At 34.1% G+C, this 21066-nt stretch overlaps 1 protein-coding gene and 1 long non-coding RNA gene across 6 annotated transcripts in view; one reads left to right on the forward strand and one right to left on the reverse strand.

Moving 5' to 3' along the window:
* The window catches only part of SCN9A (sodium voltage-gated channel alpha subunit 9), a 181877-nt gene that overhangs the window by 135052 nt on the left and 25759 nt on the right, over positions 1-21066 (forward strand). For all 5 annotated transcript variants that reach the window (XM_030795760.1, XM_030795759.1, XM_030795763.1 and 2 more), the window contains exons 20-24: positions 1246-1419; positions 6059-6181; positions 10518-10799; positions 11768-11821; positions 12774-12911. In XM_030795760.1, the coding sequence (XP_030651620.1) occupies positions 1246-1419; positions 6059-6181; positions 10518-10799; positions 11768-11821; positions 12774-12911 (771 nt within the window). The remainder of the gene's footprint in view (positions 1-1245; positions 1420-6058; positions 6182-10517; positions 10800-11767; positions 11822-12773; positions 12912-21066) is intronic.
* The window catches only part of LOC105737726, a 241937-nt gene that overhangs the window by 61421 nt on the left and 159450 nt on the right, over positions 1-21066 (reverse strand). The gene's annotated exons all lie outside the window — the stretch shown is intronic.

Below are 21066 nucleotides of genomic sequence, written 5' to 3' on the forward strand. Positions count from 1 at the left end.
CTTGTCTCTTTTCTTCTATATTGATACCAACAGTTTCCCAAAACTGCTAAGGATAATTTTAGAGTATTGGTAGCAGAACGTAGAATAAGAAGAATCTGAATGGCACAAGTTCATGACTGTAGACAGGTAATAAATATAATATTAACCACGAAGGATACAGGTCTTTGACTTTCATTTTATCCAACAGGGTTAATAGTGTTTTGATCTGAAAGAGAAAGTTCTAACGCTTTAGACCTGTTGAGATCAGCAATCATTTTCAGTGTCTCAATGAGCCTTTCTTTTTTTTTTTTTTTTTTTTTTTTTTTTTTTTTTTTTCCGACAGAGTCTCGCTCTGTCGCCCAGGCTAGAGTGCAGGGGTGTGATCTTGGCTCACTGCAACAATGAGCCCAATTTTTCAGTCCATTCAAATTCTTTGTCAAGGGACATGTGGCTGAAGTCTAAAGTCAAAGTCACTCTATCCTTTCACTGTGTTGTGGCTCCTCAGACAGAAGAGCATACACAAAATAGAAGTAAATGAGTGATAACCAAAATTAGTAACAGTAAAGCGTAAGCCCTAAATCAGATAAAATTCACCTAATGTTGTCACATAATATTGTTGTGTGTCACTTACTAAAATTTCTTGGAAAGCATAGGAAGTACCGCATTCATGGAGAGAATAGAATAGTGATTTTTAGAGCTGAAGCTTTGAAGGATAATATATGGATGAATAGTCAAAGAAAAAACATCCTCTGTGTTCTATAGGCCTATTAAGCTACTGCAGTCATTCATTTAGCAAATCTTTCCTTTCCTGCTGCTGTTATTAACACGGTGCTAGGCACTGGGATGCACAAGCATTTGAGAGCTGAAAGAGAGGCTCCACATCCTACTCGTGGGGAAAAAGGGGAGTGTAGGATGTGAAAAGTTTATAACAGTGGCTGGCCATGGGATCATGTCTTAAATCGTTAGTACTTATCCAATTTTAATGGAGAAAGAGGAGGAATCCGATGGAGGTGGAAATGATCAGGTGTCAGAGATCATGAGTCATTCTTTTGCACTTTCTCTTGACCTCTGAAGACCAGCAGCAGCACTGGTGAGAAGGCTAGAACTAACTGTTGTGTGATAACTGTAAACCAGAAAAAATGTCAGCTGGCCCATGTCAATATTATGTTTCAGTGGTCTTAGCCTTAGAATTGTATTTTTCCTGGTTTTTTATGAATCATAAAGCTTAAGTTGTGCATGATTGAAACTTGAATATTATTTCCACAGGCTTTTGAAGATATTTATATTGAAAGGAAAAAGACCATTAAGATTATCCTGGAGTATGCAGACAAGATCTTCACTTACGTCTTCATTCTGGAAATGCTTCTAAAATGGATAGCATATGGTTATAAAACATATTTCACCAATGCCTGGTGTTGGCTGGATTTCCTAATTGTTGATGTAGGTACTTTTGAGTACATTTTAAAAGAGGATTTATTCTTACTGTGTGTTGTGAAAAAACCTTCACCAGTATTGTATATTATCATATTTTAATTTTGTTAAGCTTCATATACTTTCAGGCTATAGGTTTATTCTTTTAGAAATATTAGCACAGCCAGTGGAAATATATCTGTGAGGAATATTAGAACAGAAATCATTCAACAAATGTAAATTATTTCTGTGGCATTGTAACATTTATAATTGTGTTTTTTATGTTTTCTGCAAAGGAGATGTGATTTTTTTTAAAAAAAATATGATTTGAATGTCATTCCTGTTAAGAATAAAACAAAATTTAGAAGTGGGAGATGATAAAAGGGCAGAGACACAGATTAAAGAGAGGAAATGATGATTATTCACAATGTAAAATTGGAAGATAAGAGAGGATGAGGGGTATATCAAGTTGGCTGATATGTGAGATAAATTTTTCTAAAAATCATTATAAAAATACAAAGTTAACTTTGTATTTGGGGAGAGAGAAGTCATGAAATTTTAAAATATCTATCTCAGACCCAATTATAGGAAAAAACAAAATGAGACACAATTGTCTCTATCTCAAATATGCAACTTGCTCTTCATCTCCAGAATGGCAGTGGGGCAGAGGAGTAGGCATTATTATTAATGTAATAATTTTAGATAATAAATTCAAAGAATTGTTGAATACTTGGATGATGGAAAATACATAATAATTCTTTAGTTTACATATTATTTTAACAAAGCAGAAATATTTTTACAGGCTTCTGATTGAGATAGAGAAGAAATCTTAAAACAGTCAGTGAGATCAAGGACTCTCAAATAGAAACTAACAGTACAATACCCACTATTATCATTTCATTGAATGTACTCTAATTATTTTATATTTTAATAATATAATTTAATAATATATATGACATATTTTGTATTAATTAAAATGGCTTTCTTACATTGTTTTATAACCTCAATCTCCCAGTACTTACTTTTCTCAGAATGATATGTTCTTTATCTTTTACTAATTCTTCTAGATTTTCGGAAACCTAACCTTTGTGTTTAGGGAAGAAAAATCCTATAATCAGTCATACTTTTTAGAGATTTGTTTTCCATATGATGCCTGACATAATTAGAGGTCAACATGCAAAGTTTTATATGCCAATAAGTGCTTTAAAATTTAACTAAGGGTTTGCATTATCGAACTTTTAAGAAAAGTTGAATTCATACAGCATCATACATGGATTAGAAAATCACAAGTAAGCATGATCATAAATAGTAAAATCTGACTGCAAAATGTTACCAAATTAGCCATATTTACTGAAAAGTTCAATTTCTCAACTGTTATTCAAAGCTTCATAAACTTTTGGCTTCTGGCCAGGCGTGGTGGCTCACGCCTGTAATCCCAGCACTTTGAGAGGCCGAGGTGGGTGGATCACCTGAGGTCACGACTTTGAGACCAGCCTGGCCAATATGGTGAAACCCCGTCTCTACTAAAAAATACAAAAAATTAGCCAGACATGGTGGCAGGTGCCTGTAATCCCAGCTACTCAGGAGGCTGAGGCAGGAGAATCGCTTGAACCCAGTAGGCAGAGGTTTCAGTGAGCCGAGATCGCGCCACTGCACTCCAGCTTGGGTGACAAGGTGAGACTCCATCTCAAAAAAATATAGTAATAATAACTTTTGTTTTCTTAATCACACAACATATTAAATGTTAAAAACAATAACTTTTTTCTATAATATGTAACGTGAACAAATTTTTAACATAGCTATATATTACACCTTATATGTGTTATCTTGGGTTTCCTCTATGAGAATTCTAACTTTTGATATAGTAATGATTTCTTGTTGTTTTCCAATTAATCATTCATATATCAAGTTATCAGTTACTGCCTAGAAAATGAAAAATGATAAAATGGGTATTTTTGTAATATAGTAGTTTTGAAGAAAGGCTGCCCCAAATAAGAAGAAATTATAGAAGGAATGTAGATTTTCTTTTCTCTTAAACTGTAAATATGATGGGGTCTCTCTCTTAAAAAATTATACAATATTTTAGATGTTTTAAAATCTTTAAAATATTATCATAAATATACTCATTTTCATCATTCAGTGTAAGAAACGAAGGTTTACAAGTAAAATTGAACTTATTTTAAATTAAGAGATATGGTTGTTTAATGGAAATTGTTTTATATTTGAAAATTTAAAGTGATGATTCTCAATGAGTATAACCTACTGTTCAGGGGTATGTAATGTGCAGAAATCAGGGAGATAAACAACTCCAATTTGAAATATTATTTAATATTTTGGAAACGAACAAATATAATGCAAAGCACAGAGAGTAAAGCTCCACACAATATTCTTGCTGATAGAGATGCAAATATCAGGATGCAGATTTGGGGGAGTGGCTGATTTTTTTTTTTTTTCCTGAAAAGTATAGAAACTTATCTACAGCAGTTGTTCTTGAAGCATAGTCTCAAAACTGAAAACTTGGCACATGTAGGTGAGAACTCATAAGAGATGCAAATTCTGCCCCCAACCCCAAGACCTACTGAATCAGAAACTCTGGGGTTGGATGCAGCAAATCGTTGTAACAAGCCCTACAGATGATTCTGTTGTATATTCAGATTTCAGAATTGCTTATATTATTTGCTACGCAGAGAATGGACTCGTCTGATTTCTGCAGGCTTCTGGGTTATTTGAAACTTACTTGATTAAACAGTGTTCATCAGTACAGGCATATATTTGTATATATACATGTGTGTTTATAGAAAGATATGAATATATATGCATATATATTCTCAGTTACAAACTATACCATAATCTTCTTAATAATATGCATATATTCCATGTCATAAAACTCACTTAACAGTGGCTTGGAGAACAGACCTATTAGTATTTTAGGGGCTGTATCAATTATAACAGACAAGTCTTAGTCTACCTTTTATTGCTGTAACTGAATACCTGAGATTGGTTAAAGTATTCAATAAAGAAATTTAGTTCTTAAAGTTCTGGAAGCTGGGAAGTCTAAGGTGAAGGGTCCACATCTGGTGAGAACTTTCTTGCTGGTGGGCACACTGGAGAGTCCCAAGGCAGCTCATGGCATCACATGGCGAGGGGTGTTCACTGAGAGCCAAACTGGGTTTTATAATAAACCCACTCTTGTGATATCTAACTCACTCCCATGATAACCCATTAAGCCCTTACTCTATATTCCATTCATGAAGGCAGAGCCTTCATGACCTCATCACCGTTTAAAGGCTCTGCCTCTTAATACTGTTACATTGGGAATTAAGTTTCAACATGAGTTTCAGAAGAGACAAACATTCAAACTACAGCAAAACATTAAAAACATTTTTTTTCTGATTAAAGAGGGAGCATACATATTTGCAAGTGTTCTTAAGTGGAAAATAATGGATGTGAATGACTGGGCAAATTTAAGAGTGGCATGAGGAGCAATTTATTCTGCTAAATACATAGCTTTAGGAATTAAAAAAAGCCATGATACATTTAGTGAGACATTTGGAAATACTACATGAGGATGAGCACTTTCAAACACCTCCTGCTTCATAAATCAGTTTACCTGTCTCTGATGGTAACGGCAATGAACTTTTCGTGAACAATGACTTTTTCTACTCCTGAAATAGAGAAATATATAAAGTTGGCTCTCATGTGTTCCTATTCTTCCCTTGAAAACTTGAATCTCTCAGTCACTAACTTATTCGTAATGAAGAACTGCATTCCAGACATTTTTCTTAGACATCGTCTCCTGCTACACAGGATGTGAGGCAAATGAATATTTTCCATGGAACTAATTCAGAGAGTAAATGCATTTATAGATCCAGATCTAAGGTCATTGAGGAGCTCATTGCTGTGTAACTGAAATGTGTATAAGATTGTATTGCTGTTCATGTTCTTTCTTAAGATAATTTACGATAAGAACTCAAATTTCTTTTGGATACTGGTTATGGTAATTGTGGCTGATCTATCTAACATGATGAAGCTCTTATTATATCTATATTGATTGTGAAGCCAATGAGATCAGCTACTCGCATTCTTTCTTCAGTACAATTAAGATTTTTCTCTCATGAAAAACTACTTGGTAGATCTTTGGTGCTAATCCTTAGAAATTGTAAGGCAGAAGCAATCTCGTTGAGAATTTGCCCCAACTCAAAATCATGAGTCTTCAAAATGTTTTTAAATAAGATTTATACTAAGACATAGATTTAGTTGAGTGAATACCACACTTTTAGGGCTTAGCTTCAGAATCACACACTTCATTTTGACCTGAGTTTTATAATTAAAATGTTCACCATTGTTCTAATTAAATTTTTAGATTTAATAAGCAATTACAAAACAATTGATTACAAAAGTGTGAAAAGCATATGCATGATTTCTATTCAAACAGAATAAACAACTTACTTTGCTTACATTATTCTTCTTATTTTGGTTAACCTTCTTTTAAATCTATTTCCTTACAGAAACGTCCACCTTACCCTATTTTTAGGCATTGACTACACAACTCCATATGTGCAATCTTACTGTTCCTGTTGAGTTACTTTTAGTGAGTTTCAAAATGGACTTTTTCCTTTTATGCTTCATCATTTTATTGACACAATTAATGAAAATGTTATTTTTATAGGTTTCTTTGGTTACTTTAGTGGCAAACACTCTTGGCTACTCAGATCTTGGCCCCATTAAATCCCTTCGGACACTGAGAGCTTTAAGACCTCTAAGAGCCTTATCTAGATTTGAAGGAATGAGGGTAAGAAAATACTAAACTTTATAATATTCTTATTTTTTAATGGGGTTTAAAATATAAAAACAATGGGTATGTAGAAATTATGAGTTGTTTCTATTTACATAAATACCTGGGCTGTTTATGTATGTGTGTGTACATACATATACATATATACATATGCATATATATGTATATTATGCATATAATAGTATGCATATGTATACTATACATAGTATGCATTTATATACTATATACAGTATGCATATATACTATATATTATGCATATGTATGGCATATATATGCATATTATATATACTAATAGTATATATATGCGTATTACATATACTAATAGTATATATGCATATTATATATACTAATGGTATATATGCATACTAATATATAAATACTAATTATAGCATTAATTAAATAGTATATTACAAAAATAGTATACTCATTAGTATATACTGGTATATTACTAAAAATAGTATAATACTAATTAGTATATACTATTATATATTAATATATACAGAATATGAAATACTATATATAAAATATGCATATATAGTATATGTATGTATAGTATTTCATTTACTGTACATATTAGTATATATATGCATCCTCTATATATATATACACACACAGTATTTCAGTGCATATTGTTTAACAAGGGAATAAGTTAATCACAGTAATCCTGCCTTTATCTAATATTGTCAAACAATAGAATGATCCAAATGAGTGACTTTTTCCATATTAAATGGAAATCTTCCCTGTGCTAGGAAGTTCAAGTGAAAGGGGAAACTATTAGTCCTAACATCATCTCTCATACATAAGTAGTCAAAGACCTACTTATATCAGGTGTTCAAATAATATTTAAGGAACTACCTGGGTAAGGGGCATTAGAAAAGATAGGTAAGTGAGGCAGCATCAGCCATCACATTTAATTTCACCTTTAAAATAACATTGCAAAGTAAGTGGAATTATAACTAAATTATATTTGAGAAAACTAAAACTAATTTGCACTTAGGCTGCAGAGTGCCTGAAAAGATACTCAATTAGCAGAGACAAACAAGTTATAATGAATAACAACTACCATAACCTAGCTTTAAGGATTGTATTAAACCAGCAACTTCGTAACACACATGGAGGACAACAACTTTATTTTCTGTAATTAGTCCATATCCTCATGTGTTCGTACTCTTCTAAAATTTCTTCTCCAGATTTATACCTGCTATTTTATGCCTCTCTTCTGGAATCCTTCCCCTGCCCTGCCCCAACCCTAACCCATCCGTATATCAGACAAACACCTATCTGTCCTTTAAGGCTCAATTTAAAGTTGCCTTGTCTGTACACCAGCAGACATAACTGGATATTCTCTCTCTGTTCAGACACCTAAAATCCTCATTGTATTGTATTTTACTTATTTGTTTACTTAACTGCCTCTGTACCTTACCATCTCGAGCAATTTAACATGGAGATTGGTCCAGCTTACTGATACTTTAAGTGTGGTTTACTGACCAGCTATTAGCATTATCTACAAACTTATTAAAAAGACGAGCGGATCATGAGGTCAGGAGTTCGAGACCAGCCTGGCCAATATGGTGAAACCCCATCTGTACTAAAAATACAAAAAATTACCTGGGCATAGTGGTGCTCACCTGTAGTCCCAGCTACTAGGGAGGCTGAGGCAGAAGAATCTCTTGAACCCGGGAGGCGGAGGTTGCAGTGAGCCGAGATCATGCAACTGCACTCCAGCCTGGGCAACAGAGCAAGACTCTGTATAAAAAAAAAAAAAAAGCAAATTCTTGGATCTCACCCCAGACCTACTGAGTCAGAAACTCCAGGATGGGGATAAGAAATTTGGGTTTTAACCAGCCTCAAGTGAACATTAGAGATCTTTCAGCCTACCAAATCTTCACTGTTATCCCTACAAACCTAATTATGACTGCAATCTCTGCTATTTTAAGTATCCAGTGTATAATGGTTTCCAAGTATATAAGAAAGATCATGATTATACAAAAAAGTTCATAAGCACAATTCAAAAATATTCTATCTACAAGTTGAAAATTACAAGTTTCATTTTGTGCAGAAAGGTGGTATTAGAATTCATTGACATTAACTTAACTTTTTGAGCATCAATAGAATGTTACAATCTATCAGAACTTTCCCCTATAAAACCACTTCCTTCAGTGATTAAGCCAGCCCACTATTTAACTCTGTTTGCTCTTTGTTCTTTAACTGTATTACAGGTGAATTGGATGCAGGACAATAGTTTAGTATATTTTGAGGGGCAAGTGTCTATTTAGTTACATTTGTTAACCATGCAAAAAGAGACACACATTCATGCCGCAGGGCTATTTTGAAGGATAAATGAAATAATGAAATAATGCATTTGAGGCATATTGTGGTCAGCTTGTTTGAGTCCTTAGGCTCTTTAGCTTTCCCAACTGGCTTCTCATCAGACCAATAGGTGCCTGTCTTTCTCAGAGACCCATGATTCCATCATTACTCACATTTTTTAGAAAAACATTTTAAACACCAACAATGTGTCAGGTGTTGTGGTATAAAAAACACAGAGTACAGTGGTACATAGACCCCGGTCCCCAAAGAGTGAGTAGGGTCAATGGCTACAAGAGAGACAGACAGGGGCACATAATGATACAGGAATATACAGGAGGGAGTGGCTATCCAGGGAAGTCTGGGAAGACATCACAAGGAGGTGACATTTCAGACATTTCATGACTGAAGAGTAAGCCCCAAATCATAGGCAGATAGGCATTCAAGGCAGTGATACCACATGGTAGCGAGGCACAGAATAGAGTGTGCAAGGTGTGCTTGGTCAGTGACTAGATGTATCAGTGTGCCTAGGTGATAAACATAGCAGGGGAGGGCAGCAGGAAATGAGCATGAAAAGGTAGACTCTATTAAGAGCTGGCTACTTTGAACTTCATTCTCTATTCCTATTCCTCATAATCTTTTCTGAGGTCACATAGACTATAAGAATCTGATGAAAATAAGAATGGTCTTTCCAGAAAGACAGCACAACCATAATGTTTGTTATATAATTTCATGCCCCCAGGGAACCTCTACAGGTCCATGAACTCCAAATAATCATTGCTCTGGACCAAAGGTCAACAAACCCCAGCCTGTAAGAAAATGTTCTTGGAACCCAGCCATACCAGTTTGTTTATGTATGACCTATGACTACCATGGCAGAGTTGAATAGTTTTGCAAAGGAGATAGAACCCACAAAGCCTAAAAATATTTATAAAAATGTTTGCAAACGTCCTCCCTAGATGATCTGATAATTAGTCAGAGATCCTTAGTATTTCTCTATTTTAAAGCATCTTGAGAACCTGCTTAATACATGGCAGAAAAGAAGGATCTCAATGCTCCTTCCCTAATAGGTTAATCTTTAACACATTTGTACTTGAATGGGAGCTCAAGCTGAAGTGTAAGATGACAGGTAGGTTTTGAAGGATTAAGTAAATGAGAATATCTGGAGAGTGTTAAATGCTACAGCAATTGCCCTGGAGGAAAACTGGAGTGGCAAGACAAACTGGTGATCAATAGCAATACAAATGCTGAAAAGCAGAAATAAAGAAAGGATTAAAGAAAAACTGTTCCTAATTTTTGCCTTAACCAAGGCCAGCACTATATATATTTAGTCAAAGGCTTACAGATAAAGTATTTAGAGTAATAATAATAAATTTTAAAAGATTGCTCTTATTTCGTAGAACCAGCCAAATCTAAAGGATTCAAACCATTTAAAGATTCTCAATCCTTTTGTAGACAATGTCTCAAAAAAAGAGAATAAGAAAATAAAAGAATTAAATTAAATTAAAATGACATCCAGTCATAATTCCAGCTGACATACACCAATAGTTTCTCTATGGGGGAATCTTTAATGGTGGTAATAATAGGATCATGAACATTTAAATGTATATAAATATATATTTTTCACTTATGTTTATACATTTCTTTTTTTTCCAGAGTGTACAGATTTTACAGGTTTACCTTATCAATAACAGGTTTTGGTTTATTATTTTTATTTTACATTTATTTAAGCTATTATATTATCTTAGTTATTTTGTCTTATATTTTGCTAATAATTTTATTGTGTGATAATCATGTAATTTGTAAGCCTTTTGATCACAGAATTCATGTCTTATTTTGTCTTGCTTGGCACACTGCTGAGTGTAGAGTAGGCATTTAATAAACATGAGTCAGTTGGTTGGTTTGATGTCTTAGATATTTAAGGGCGGCTTTTCTAATTTGTTTATGTCTGCATGGCATTTCTTTCATGTTGGCTATTTAACATCTTACTAATCCTAATCATGCTTTTCTTTCTTTTGAATACTAGGTGGTTGTGAATGCACTCATAGGAGCAATTCCTTCCATCATGAATGTGCTACTTGTGTGTCTTATATTCTGGCTGATATTCAGCATCATGGGAGTAAATTTGTTTGCTGGCAAGTTCTACGAGTGTATTAACACCACAGATGGGTCACGGTTTCCTGCAACTCAAGTTCCAAATCGTTCCGAATGTTTTGCCCTTATGAATGTTAGTCAAAATGTGCGATGGAAAAACCTGAAAGTGAACTTTGATAATGTCGGACTTGGTTACCTATCTCTGCTTCAAGTTGTAAGTGTCCCCTTTCATGAATGCTTGGTATTTTAATAGATATTGGACGAAGGATATAAGTTATTCTTTAAATAGTCTATTAATTATAAATTGAAGATAACATACTGTGTGGTTTTTAAAACAGTGCCAGTCTTGGCTGGGCGCAGTGGCTCATGCCTGTAATCTCTTCACTTTGGGAGGCCAAGTTGGGCAGATCATGAGGTCAGGAGTTCGAGACCAGTCTGGCCAACATAGTGAAACCCCATCTCTACTAAAAATACAAAAAAATTAGCCAGGTGTGGTGGCAGGCGCATGTAATCCTAGCTACTTAGGAGGCTGAGGCAGGAGAATCACGTGAACTCAGGAAGCGGAGGTTGCAGTGGGCCAAGATCGCGCCACTGCACTCCAGCCTGGGCTACAGAGCGACACTCTGTCTCAAAAAAAAAAAAAAAAAAAAAAAAAGTGTTGGTCTTTCCTGGAACATGTTCCTACATGAATAAGAAGCATGGGTTCTGTTGCATTTGAGTTATTAATTTATAATTGACTCTTTGGTGTCATGTGGACTCCCATCTTGCATCATTCAAATATTGCTTCAAAAATGAACGTTTTTGGACTTCCTGCTTCACACTATGAAGGGATGAGAGAAACTTCCCACAGGCATGGAAAACCCTTTAAAAAATGGAGAAAAGATGTTTTCTGTCTTATTCATAAAATTTTCCTTCACCTTTAAAAAATAAAAGGTTATGTGCAAAATTCACAGGCAATTGTAACAATTTGGAAATAATTAACTAGGACTAAGATTTAGAGTGTTACTTGGGAATATGTCCTTTTTAAAAAAAAAATCTTTATATTAAATGGACATGTTGAATACAGCAAAACTTACTAGTATTACTTAATAATTGTGGTAACATTAAACAGACAAAACTATGTTTATGGCTATTTTAGAATATGAGCTTAACATTCAGATTCTATTAATGTTATTCTTAAAGGCAACGTTTAAGGGATGGACAATTATTATGTATGCAGCAGTGGATTCTGTTAATGTAAGTATTGATTATCTTAGCACTAAACTTTATTTTTAAAAGCTTCTTAGTTTATTTCAGTGATTTCCAAACTATAACTTCATGAAGCCCTTGGGACTCACACAGACAATGAAGAACATCCACATGATAGTAGCCTAGTGGTTTTGAGTACAGCAGTTGGAGATAGAGCCCAATTCAAATTCTAGCTGTACCACATCATCCAAGCTCTACAACTGACTTTGGGCAAATTACCTTACCTTCTTGAGACTTAGTTTATTTGTCTATAATTTAGTGAATCTATCATTTGTTTAATAAATGTCTATAATCATCCAATGCATACTCCATAGTGTTGTGAGGACCCAACAAGAAAATAGAAGCAGAGCACTTAGTGCAGGCCGGCATTACTAAATGCTCAGTAAATATTCACTTATCAAAATAAAAATAAAATAATTTTAATGTATAGCTTTTACTCTTTTTACATTTTAAAACACCTTGGATGAGTTTATGTGGAATAAGTTCCATGCTAAGAAACTTTAATGATTACTCCGTAGGTAATATTTTTATAAAATCTAATAAAGACATATTTGGAATCAAATGAAAATACATGGCAAAATGTATATAAATATGATAATGTCTCATTTACAGTACTTTTGGAAATCATAGTATGTCACTTAGTTATTGAATTTTCCTACCAATATGAGCACAAATATGCATATGATTAAGCCCTTTGTAGTTATTTGAAGATTATATTATTTATTATATAAGTATGTAATAAATTAAATAATAAGTATGTAATGAATACATGTTGAATAAATTGTTAAGAGTGATTATGTTAAACCTCAACAATGCTATGGCTTCTTAAATCCTATGTTTACCTAGAATAGCACTGTTTGAATTACCTTGTCAAACCATGTGAAAAAGAAAATAATGAATGTTATTGTCCATATAATGCTAACTTTTGTAAATTTTATAGGTAGACAAGCAGCCCAAATATGAATATAGCCTCTACATGTATATTTATTTTGTCATCTTTATCATCTTTGGGTCATTCTTCACTTTGAACTTGTTCATTGGTGTCATCATAGATAATTTCAACCAACAGAAAAAGAAGATAAGTATTTCAAATATTTTTCATTACAATGAAAGCGATGAACAATTATTTTCCAAAAAAGATAATGTAAAGTTTAATTTGATATCAATTCATGATTAGTTTTATTAGAACTTCATTTGTTTTTCAAATAATTGACTAGTGTACAATTACAAATATGCTTAATCTTATTCATTTTTGCACAGAGAACAATTTTCTAAATAATAGGTTCTGGCTAACTTATGATTTAGGTTAAACCCATAGGTTTCGAGCAATATATCAACTATTCTGTTTTTTCCAATGTTTCCTATAGAGGATTGAATAATTAAGAAAAATCAATACACTATTTATTCAAAACACATTTTATAAGTAGTTATTTATTTTATTTTGTGTAATATATATTGGGGAGACCAATGTAAGCTATGGTTCCTGAGCTCAAGGAGTTTATATCATAGCAGAATAAATAACACAGGTAATGAAAATTAAGACTTGTTGAATACTGTATTTGGGCAATCTTCTGAAATTTTTAATTAATTAAACTTCACATCAACTGTATTAGTTTCTTTGACCCACAAGAACAGGATAATACAAATCTGAGGGCTTAAAACAAGAGAAATATATTCTCTCACACTTTTGGAGGTTAGAAGTCCAAATTCAAAGTGTCAGCAGGTCCATGTTCTCTTTAAAGCCTCTAAGGAAGTATATTTTATTGCCTCTTCCAGCTTCTGGTAGCCCAGATGTTTCTTGGTTTATGGCAACAGAACTCCAATGTCTCCCTTCATAGTGACATGCCATTTTCCCTCTGTGTGTCTTTCTCCTCTGCTAGTAAGGATGCCAGTCACACTGGATTAAGAGCCCACTCCACTCCAGTGTGACTTCATCTTAATTACATCTGCAATGACATTATTTTCAAATAAGGTCACATTCTGAAGTGCTAAGGGTTAGGACTTATATGTACCTTCTTAGGGCACACAATCCAACCCATAACATCAATCACAAAAGGTATTATTACAGAGTCTCTTTCATAAATGAGGAAAGGCGCAGAGGTTAAGTGACTTACCCAAGGTCATATATCGAGTATGTGATGAAGGTTAGATAGAGTCAGTAGTAAATTCGATGTATCTTGTACTCTATTAAACTCTCTACTATGCTCTATCCCCAAATACTAAAATCATGATAAATACAATAAGAAAAATTAACAAGCACAAAAAATATACATGACAGTCAGAGTAAAAATAGATGCTGCTATAGAATGGTTTATGAAATATGTGACAATTGAGAAGGCTTTGGAAGGTGAGAAAGAAGACATGTAGCAACTGAGAGGCAAAAGAATGGCTAACCCACATGGAGGGAAACAGAAATGAATGAGCAAACGAATTGTGTTGATAAAAGAGGCAGCAGTTCAGGGGGGATAGCAATGCTTTTGGTTTTGAAGAAATTTAAGATTTGGAGAAATAGTAAAAGAGGAGGTTTTGACCTGCCTGAGATTAGATATAAAAAGCCGTATTAGACCTTTTTTAGTAGCAGCTGGTGTTTCATTCATATATGTTGAGTAGGGAAGAACATGCAAGCAGGAGATTGATGTTTATTAAGACTCCATGATATGTCAGATCCTGTGTAAAATACTTCTAACAAAATTGTAGTCAAATTTTACAACAAATCTAAAAGACATGGTATCCTCATTTAACCTCTCAGAAAAATTATCTTATTTGCACATGGCCTTATTGCAAATAAGACAGCTAATAAAAACTGTCTTATTTGCACATGGCCTGACAGTTTCATTATGGATCTAGCTCCGGAATTGCTTTTTCTAGAGTCTGAGACTGAGCTTTAAAAAAAATTAATCTAGCAGTGATGCACAAAATGACTAGGGAAAGACCAAGGACTATTTCAGACCCTGCTTGACCTGCCACCTGGACCACACTTAGTCTCCAAATTAGTCCTGCGTGGCAATGGAGAATAGGAAATACATTCCATTAAAACATTTTAGAGGGTAGAATCTACAGTATTGCTTGTGATTTGCAAGAGATAAAGGAATCTAACTCTGGAGTTTCTTGTCAACGAACTGAGATACTCTGGTTATGGTACCACCTATATACAAAAAGAGATCTTTGGAGACTAAATGGTAGAATTACAAAAGAGAATAATAATTTCGGGTACTAGCTTAGCATCTAAGAAGACAGATGTACATGTACCAAAATGTCATTAGTGTGCATGACTGACTATTCACAAGTAGACAAAAATTTAGTAAATATTGCATTATTTATCCTGACATTTACAAATACAGATGTTTATTTTTAAAGATTTTTAAATCTCATGTTCCATTTTACATTTTATAAAATGTACCCTGATTTTCAATTTATTTTTCTCAACTTAAGCAATATATATACATATATATATATATATATATATATATATGTAATATATAAGCACACACAAGTAATTCCTCAGTCTTCCCTGCATAGGATAAATTAAACACGTCTAGAAAGAGCAGTATGAGCATGAATAAAACAGCCAACGCCCAATTGACTTTAATCTTCCTGCTTGTTAATGTTATTCTGACAACAACATTTCTACTGCAGGAAGTAAAATAGGATGGGTTGATACTATCACCACCAAAGTCAGGAAAGAGTTACTGATTTAGAAGCATCAAAAACTCATATCCCCTATCATTCTTCCAGTATTTCATCTTGCAATCTAAGTATAGCTTTTATTTTCTGACCTTTTCTGAATGATTTAGAATTTCTTTCCACTCTTCCCTGAAAAAACATGACCAACACTTCAGTTAGTTAACACATGCTATGTAGAAGTATGTAGTAGATGCTTTGTGATGAATTCATTTATTCCAAAGGAAAAAAAAACAAATGAAAGTGGTATCCTTTTATTGGCCTTTCCTAATTTTAATTATTGTGGTAAGAACACTTAATATGAGATCTACCTGCTCAACAAAATTTTTAAGTATACTATATATATTGTTAACTATAGGCAGGAAGTACTACAGGAAGTCCCTAGAACTTATTCATCTTGCATAATTGAAACTTTATTCCTGTTGAATAGCAATTCTCCATTCTCCCATCCTTTCATGCCCTGGCAATCACCATTCTTCTCTCTGTTTCCATGAGTTTGACTATTTTAGTTACTTCATAGAAGTGGAATTATGCAATATTTTCTCTGTGACTTCACTCAGCATAAATTTATCCAGGTTCATTCAAGTTGTTGCATATGGCAGGATTTCCTTCTTTATAAGGCCGAATAGTGTGTGTTTGTGTGTGTGTGTGTGCACACACACGCAGGTATACAAATACCACATTTTCTATCCCATCATTCATCAATAGACATTTAGGTTGTTTTCATACTTGGATATAGTAAATAGTGCTGAAGCGAACATGGAAGTGTGGACTCTCAGATCCTGAGTTCAAATTTTTAAAATACGCTCAGCTGTGGCATTGCTAGATCATATGGTAGTTATATTTTTAATTTTTTCAGGAACTTTCATACTGTTTTCTATGGCAGCTACATCATTTTACATTCTAACAATATACAAAGGTTCTAATTTCTCCATATCCTTGCCAACACCTATTATCTTTTGATTTGGGTGGTTTTTGTTTTTGTTTTTGGTAATAGCCATCCTAGCAGGTATGAGATGATATCTCATTACAGTTTTTTATTGTTGTTTGTTTGTTTGTTTTTGAAGGAGTCTCACTCTGTCACCAGGCTGGAGTGCAGTGGCGCGATCTCGGCTCACTGCAACCTCCGACTCCCTGGTTCAAGTGATTCTCCTACCTCAGCCTCCCAAGTAGCTGGGATTACAGGCATGTGCCACCATGCCCAGCTAATTTTTGTATTTTTAGTAGAGATGGGGTTTCACCATGTTGGCCAGGATGGTCTTGATTTCCTGACCTCATGATCCACCCACCTTGGCCTCCCAAAGTGCTGGGATAACAGGCATGAGCCACCACACCCGGCCCTCATTAGTTTTTATTTGAATTTTCTGATGATTAGTGATACTGAGCATCTTTTCATATACCTGTTGGCCATTTGCATGCCTTCTTAAGTTGCAGGAGTTCCATATATATTTTGGATATTAACCATTTATTAGATATATAGTTGGAAATATTTTCTCCCATTCTGTAGGTTGCTTTTTCACCCTCTTGAATGCTTCCTTTTTTTCCCAAAGCTTTTTAGTTTGATATGGTCTCAATTGTCTATTTTTGCTCTTGTTTGAATTTTGGAGTCATTTCCAAGAAATCATTGTAAGGAACAGTATCATGAAGCTTTCCTGCTGTTTTCTTCTATGAGTTTTACAGTTTTCAGATCTTAGGTTTAAATGTTTAATCTATTTTGAGTTTATTTTTGTGTATGATATAAGAATTCAATTTTATTTTTTTATATGTGAATATCCAGTTTTCCCAACATCATTTGTTGAGTGGCCTCTTTTCTATTGTGTATTTATTCTTGGCACCCCTGTTGAATATGAGTTAACTGTTTATGCATAGATTTACTTCTGGGCTCTCTATCCTGTTTCATTGGCCTATATATTTGTTTTATGTCAGGACCATACTATTTTAATTGTTGTAGCTTTGTTACACATTTTGAAATGAGGACCTGTGGGACTGGGTGCAGTGGCTCATGCTTATAATCCCAGCAACTTGGGAGGCTAAGGCTGGAGGATCACTTGTGGCCGAGAGTTTGAGACCAGCCTGGGCAAGATAGAAAGACTCCTTCTCCACAAAGATATTTAAAAATTAGCCAAGCATGATGGCACACACCTATAGTCCTAGCTGCTTAGGAGCCTAAGGTGGGAGGATCACTCAAGCCCAGGAGTATGAGGCTGCAGTGAGCTATGATCATGTCTCTGCACTCTGGCCTGGGCAACAGGGTGAGATCTTCTCTCTCAATAAATACATAAATAAATAAATAAGAAATGAGAAAATGTGATTCTTCCACTTTGTTCTTTTTTCTTAAGATTGCTTTGGCTATTCAGAGTCTTTTGTGGTTCCATATGAATTTTAGGGTTTTTTTATTTTAGTAAATAATGCTATTGGGATTTTGATATGTACTGTATTGAATTCACAGAACACTTAGGGTAGTATGGGCATTTTAACAATATTAAGTCATTTAATTCGTGAATACTGGATCTTTCTATTTATTTGTGTCTTCTTTAATTTCCTTCATGAACATTTTGTAGTTTTCAGTGTCTACATTTTCAATGCCTTGGTTAAGCATATCCTAAGTATTTTATTTCTTTTGATGTTATCATAAATGGGATTTCTTTGCTAATTTTCTTTTCAGATTGTTTATCATTAGTGTATAGAAACACAGGTGATTTTTGTATGTTGATTTTATATCCTTCAACATTTAGTAAATTTGTTTATTAGTTCTAACAGATTTTCCTGACATGTGGAGTCTTTAGGTTACTCTCCATATAAGATAATGTCATCTGTAAACACTTTTTTCTTTCAGATTGGGATGTCTTTTACTTGTTTTTCTTGCCTAATTTCTCTGGCTAGGACTTCTAGTGCTGTGTTAAATACAAGTGGCAAGAGTAGCCATATTTGTCTTATTCCTGATCTTACAGGAAAGTTTTTTAGTTTTTCACCATTGAATATGATGTTAGCTGTGGGATTTTCAAGTAGTCTTTATTATCATGAGGTATATTTCCTCTGTTCTCATCCATTTGTGCTACTATAACAGAATACCACAGACTGGGTAACTTATAATGAACATAAACCTTATGGGATCACAGTACTGGAAGATGGAAAGTTCATGACTGAGGAGCTGTCTGGTGAGGTCTTATTTGTTGCGTCATAACATGCTGTAAGGTTATCACATGGCACAAAGAGAGAACAAGTGAGAAAAGGAGGCAGAACCTGCATGTTTAAAATGAACTCAATCCTGAGATGACAGCATTAATGCATTTAAAAGGGTAAAATTCTCATAACTTAAACACCTCTTAAAGGGCTCACCTCCCGATTCTGTCACAATGGCAATTAAATTGCAACATGAGCTTTGGAGGGGACAAACCTTCAAGTTGTAGCAACTTCTATACCTAGCTTTTGTTTTTTTTTTTTTTAGTTTTTACCATGAAAGGGTGTTGAAATTTGTCAAATGCTTCCTCTGAATCTCTTTTGATGATCATGTGATTTTTATCCTTCTCAGATCATGTGGTGTATCACATTATTGGTCTGCATATGTTGAACCATCCTTGCATCCTAGGGATAACTCCCACTTGGTCATAGTACATGGTCATTTAATGGGCTGTTGCATTCAGTTTGCTAATATTTTGATCAAGTTATTTGCATCTATGTTCATCAGGGATCTTGTTCTGTAGTATGCTTTTTTCTTTTTAAAAATTTGTTCATTTTTAATTGACAAAAATCGTGCTTATTTATGGGGTACAAAACAGTGTTTTGATCTATATAAACATTGTAGAAAGATTCAATCATGCTAGTTAACATAACCATCACGTCACCCACTTATCATTTTTTTGTGGTAAGAAAGTTAAAAAGCTATTCTTTCAGCAATTTTGAAATATACAATACATTTACTTTTTTCATTTCCTAATGTGTGACTTTTTTGACTTTTATTTTAAGTTCAGGGATACATGTACAGGATGTGCAGGCTTGTTACATAGGTAAACATGTCATGGGGGTTTGTTGTACAGATTATTTCATCACTGAGGTATTAATCCCAGTATGCATTAGTTATTTTTCCTGATCCTCTCCCTCCTCCCACCCTTCACCCTCCCATAGGCCCCAGTGTGTGTTGTTCCCCTTTATGTGTCCATGTGTTCTCATCATTTAGCTCCCACTTATAAGTGAGAACATGTGGTATTTGGTTTTCTGTTCCTGCCTTAGCGTCTTTTTTGGCCATTTAGGGTCTTTTTTATTCTATTCAAATGTTGGGATTTTTAACTATTTCTGTGAAAACTGACATTAGAATTTTGATAGGGACTACATTGAATCTGTAGATTATTTGGGGTAGTATGGACATTTTAACGATATTAATTCTTCTAACACATGAACATGAAATATATTACAATTTATTTGTGTCTTCCTCCGTTTTTTTTAATCAACTTTCATTTACTAATGAAAACGGCCTCCAGCTCCATTCATGTCCCTGAGAAGGATATGATCTTGTTTTTTTTTAATGGCTGCATAGTATTACATGGTATATATTTACCACATTGTCTTTATCCGGTCTATCATTGATGGTCATTTGAGTTGATTCCATGTCTTTGCCATTGTGAATAGTGCTCCAATAAACATATGTGTGCATGTGTCTTTATAATAGAACAACGTATTTCCCTTTAGGTATATAACCAGTAATGGGATTGCCGGGTTGAATGGTATTTCTGTCTTTAGGTCTTTGAGGAATTGCCACACAGTCTTCCATTACGGTTGAATTAATTTACACTCCCATCAACAGTGTGTAAGCATTCTTTTTTTCTCCACACCCTTGCCAGCATCTGTTATTTTTTGACTTTTTAATAATAGCCATTCTGACTGGTGTGAGATGGTATCTCATTGTGGTTTTGATTTGCATTTCTCTAATGATCCGTGACATTGAGCTTTTTTTCATATGCTTGTTTGTTGCATGTGTGTCTTCTTTTCAGAAGTGTCTGTTCATATCCTTTGCCCACTTTTTAATGGTTTTTTTTTTTATTTCTTGTAAACTCATTTAAGTTCCTTATAGATTCTGGATATTAGACCTTTGTCAGATGCATAGTCTGCAAAAATTTTCTCCCATTCTGTAGACTGTCTGCTTACTCTGTTGATAGTTTCTTTTGCTGTGCAGAAGCTCTTTAGTTTAATTAGATCCCATTTGTTAATTTTTGTTTTTGTTGTAGTTGCTTTTGGTGTCTTCATCATGAAATCTTTGCCCATGCCTATGTCCTGAATGGTATTGCCTAGGTTGTCTTCCAGGGTTTTTATAGTTTTAGATTTTACATTTAAGTCTTTAATCCATCTTAAGATTTATTCCTCTAGTCTAAATGAAAAATGTACATCCTTTGATCAACATTTATACTTTCTCCGCATCCTCTTCCCCTAGTCCTATGGTAACCACCTTTATATACTGTTTCTGTAATGCTGACTTCTCACTTTTTTATTTTTTATTTTACTTTAAGTTCTAGGGTACATGTACACAACGTGCAGGTTTGTTACACATGTATACATGT

The sequence above is a fragment of the Nomascus leucogenys genome, chromosome 17, assembly GCF_006542625.1.
Source record: "Nomascus leucogenys isolate Asia chromosome 17, Asia_NLE_v1, whole genome shotgun sequence".
Lineage (NCBI taxonomy): Eukaryota > Metazoa > Chordata > Mammalia > Primates > Hylobatidae > Nomascus > Nomascus leucogenys.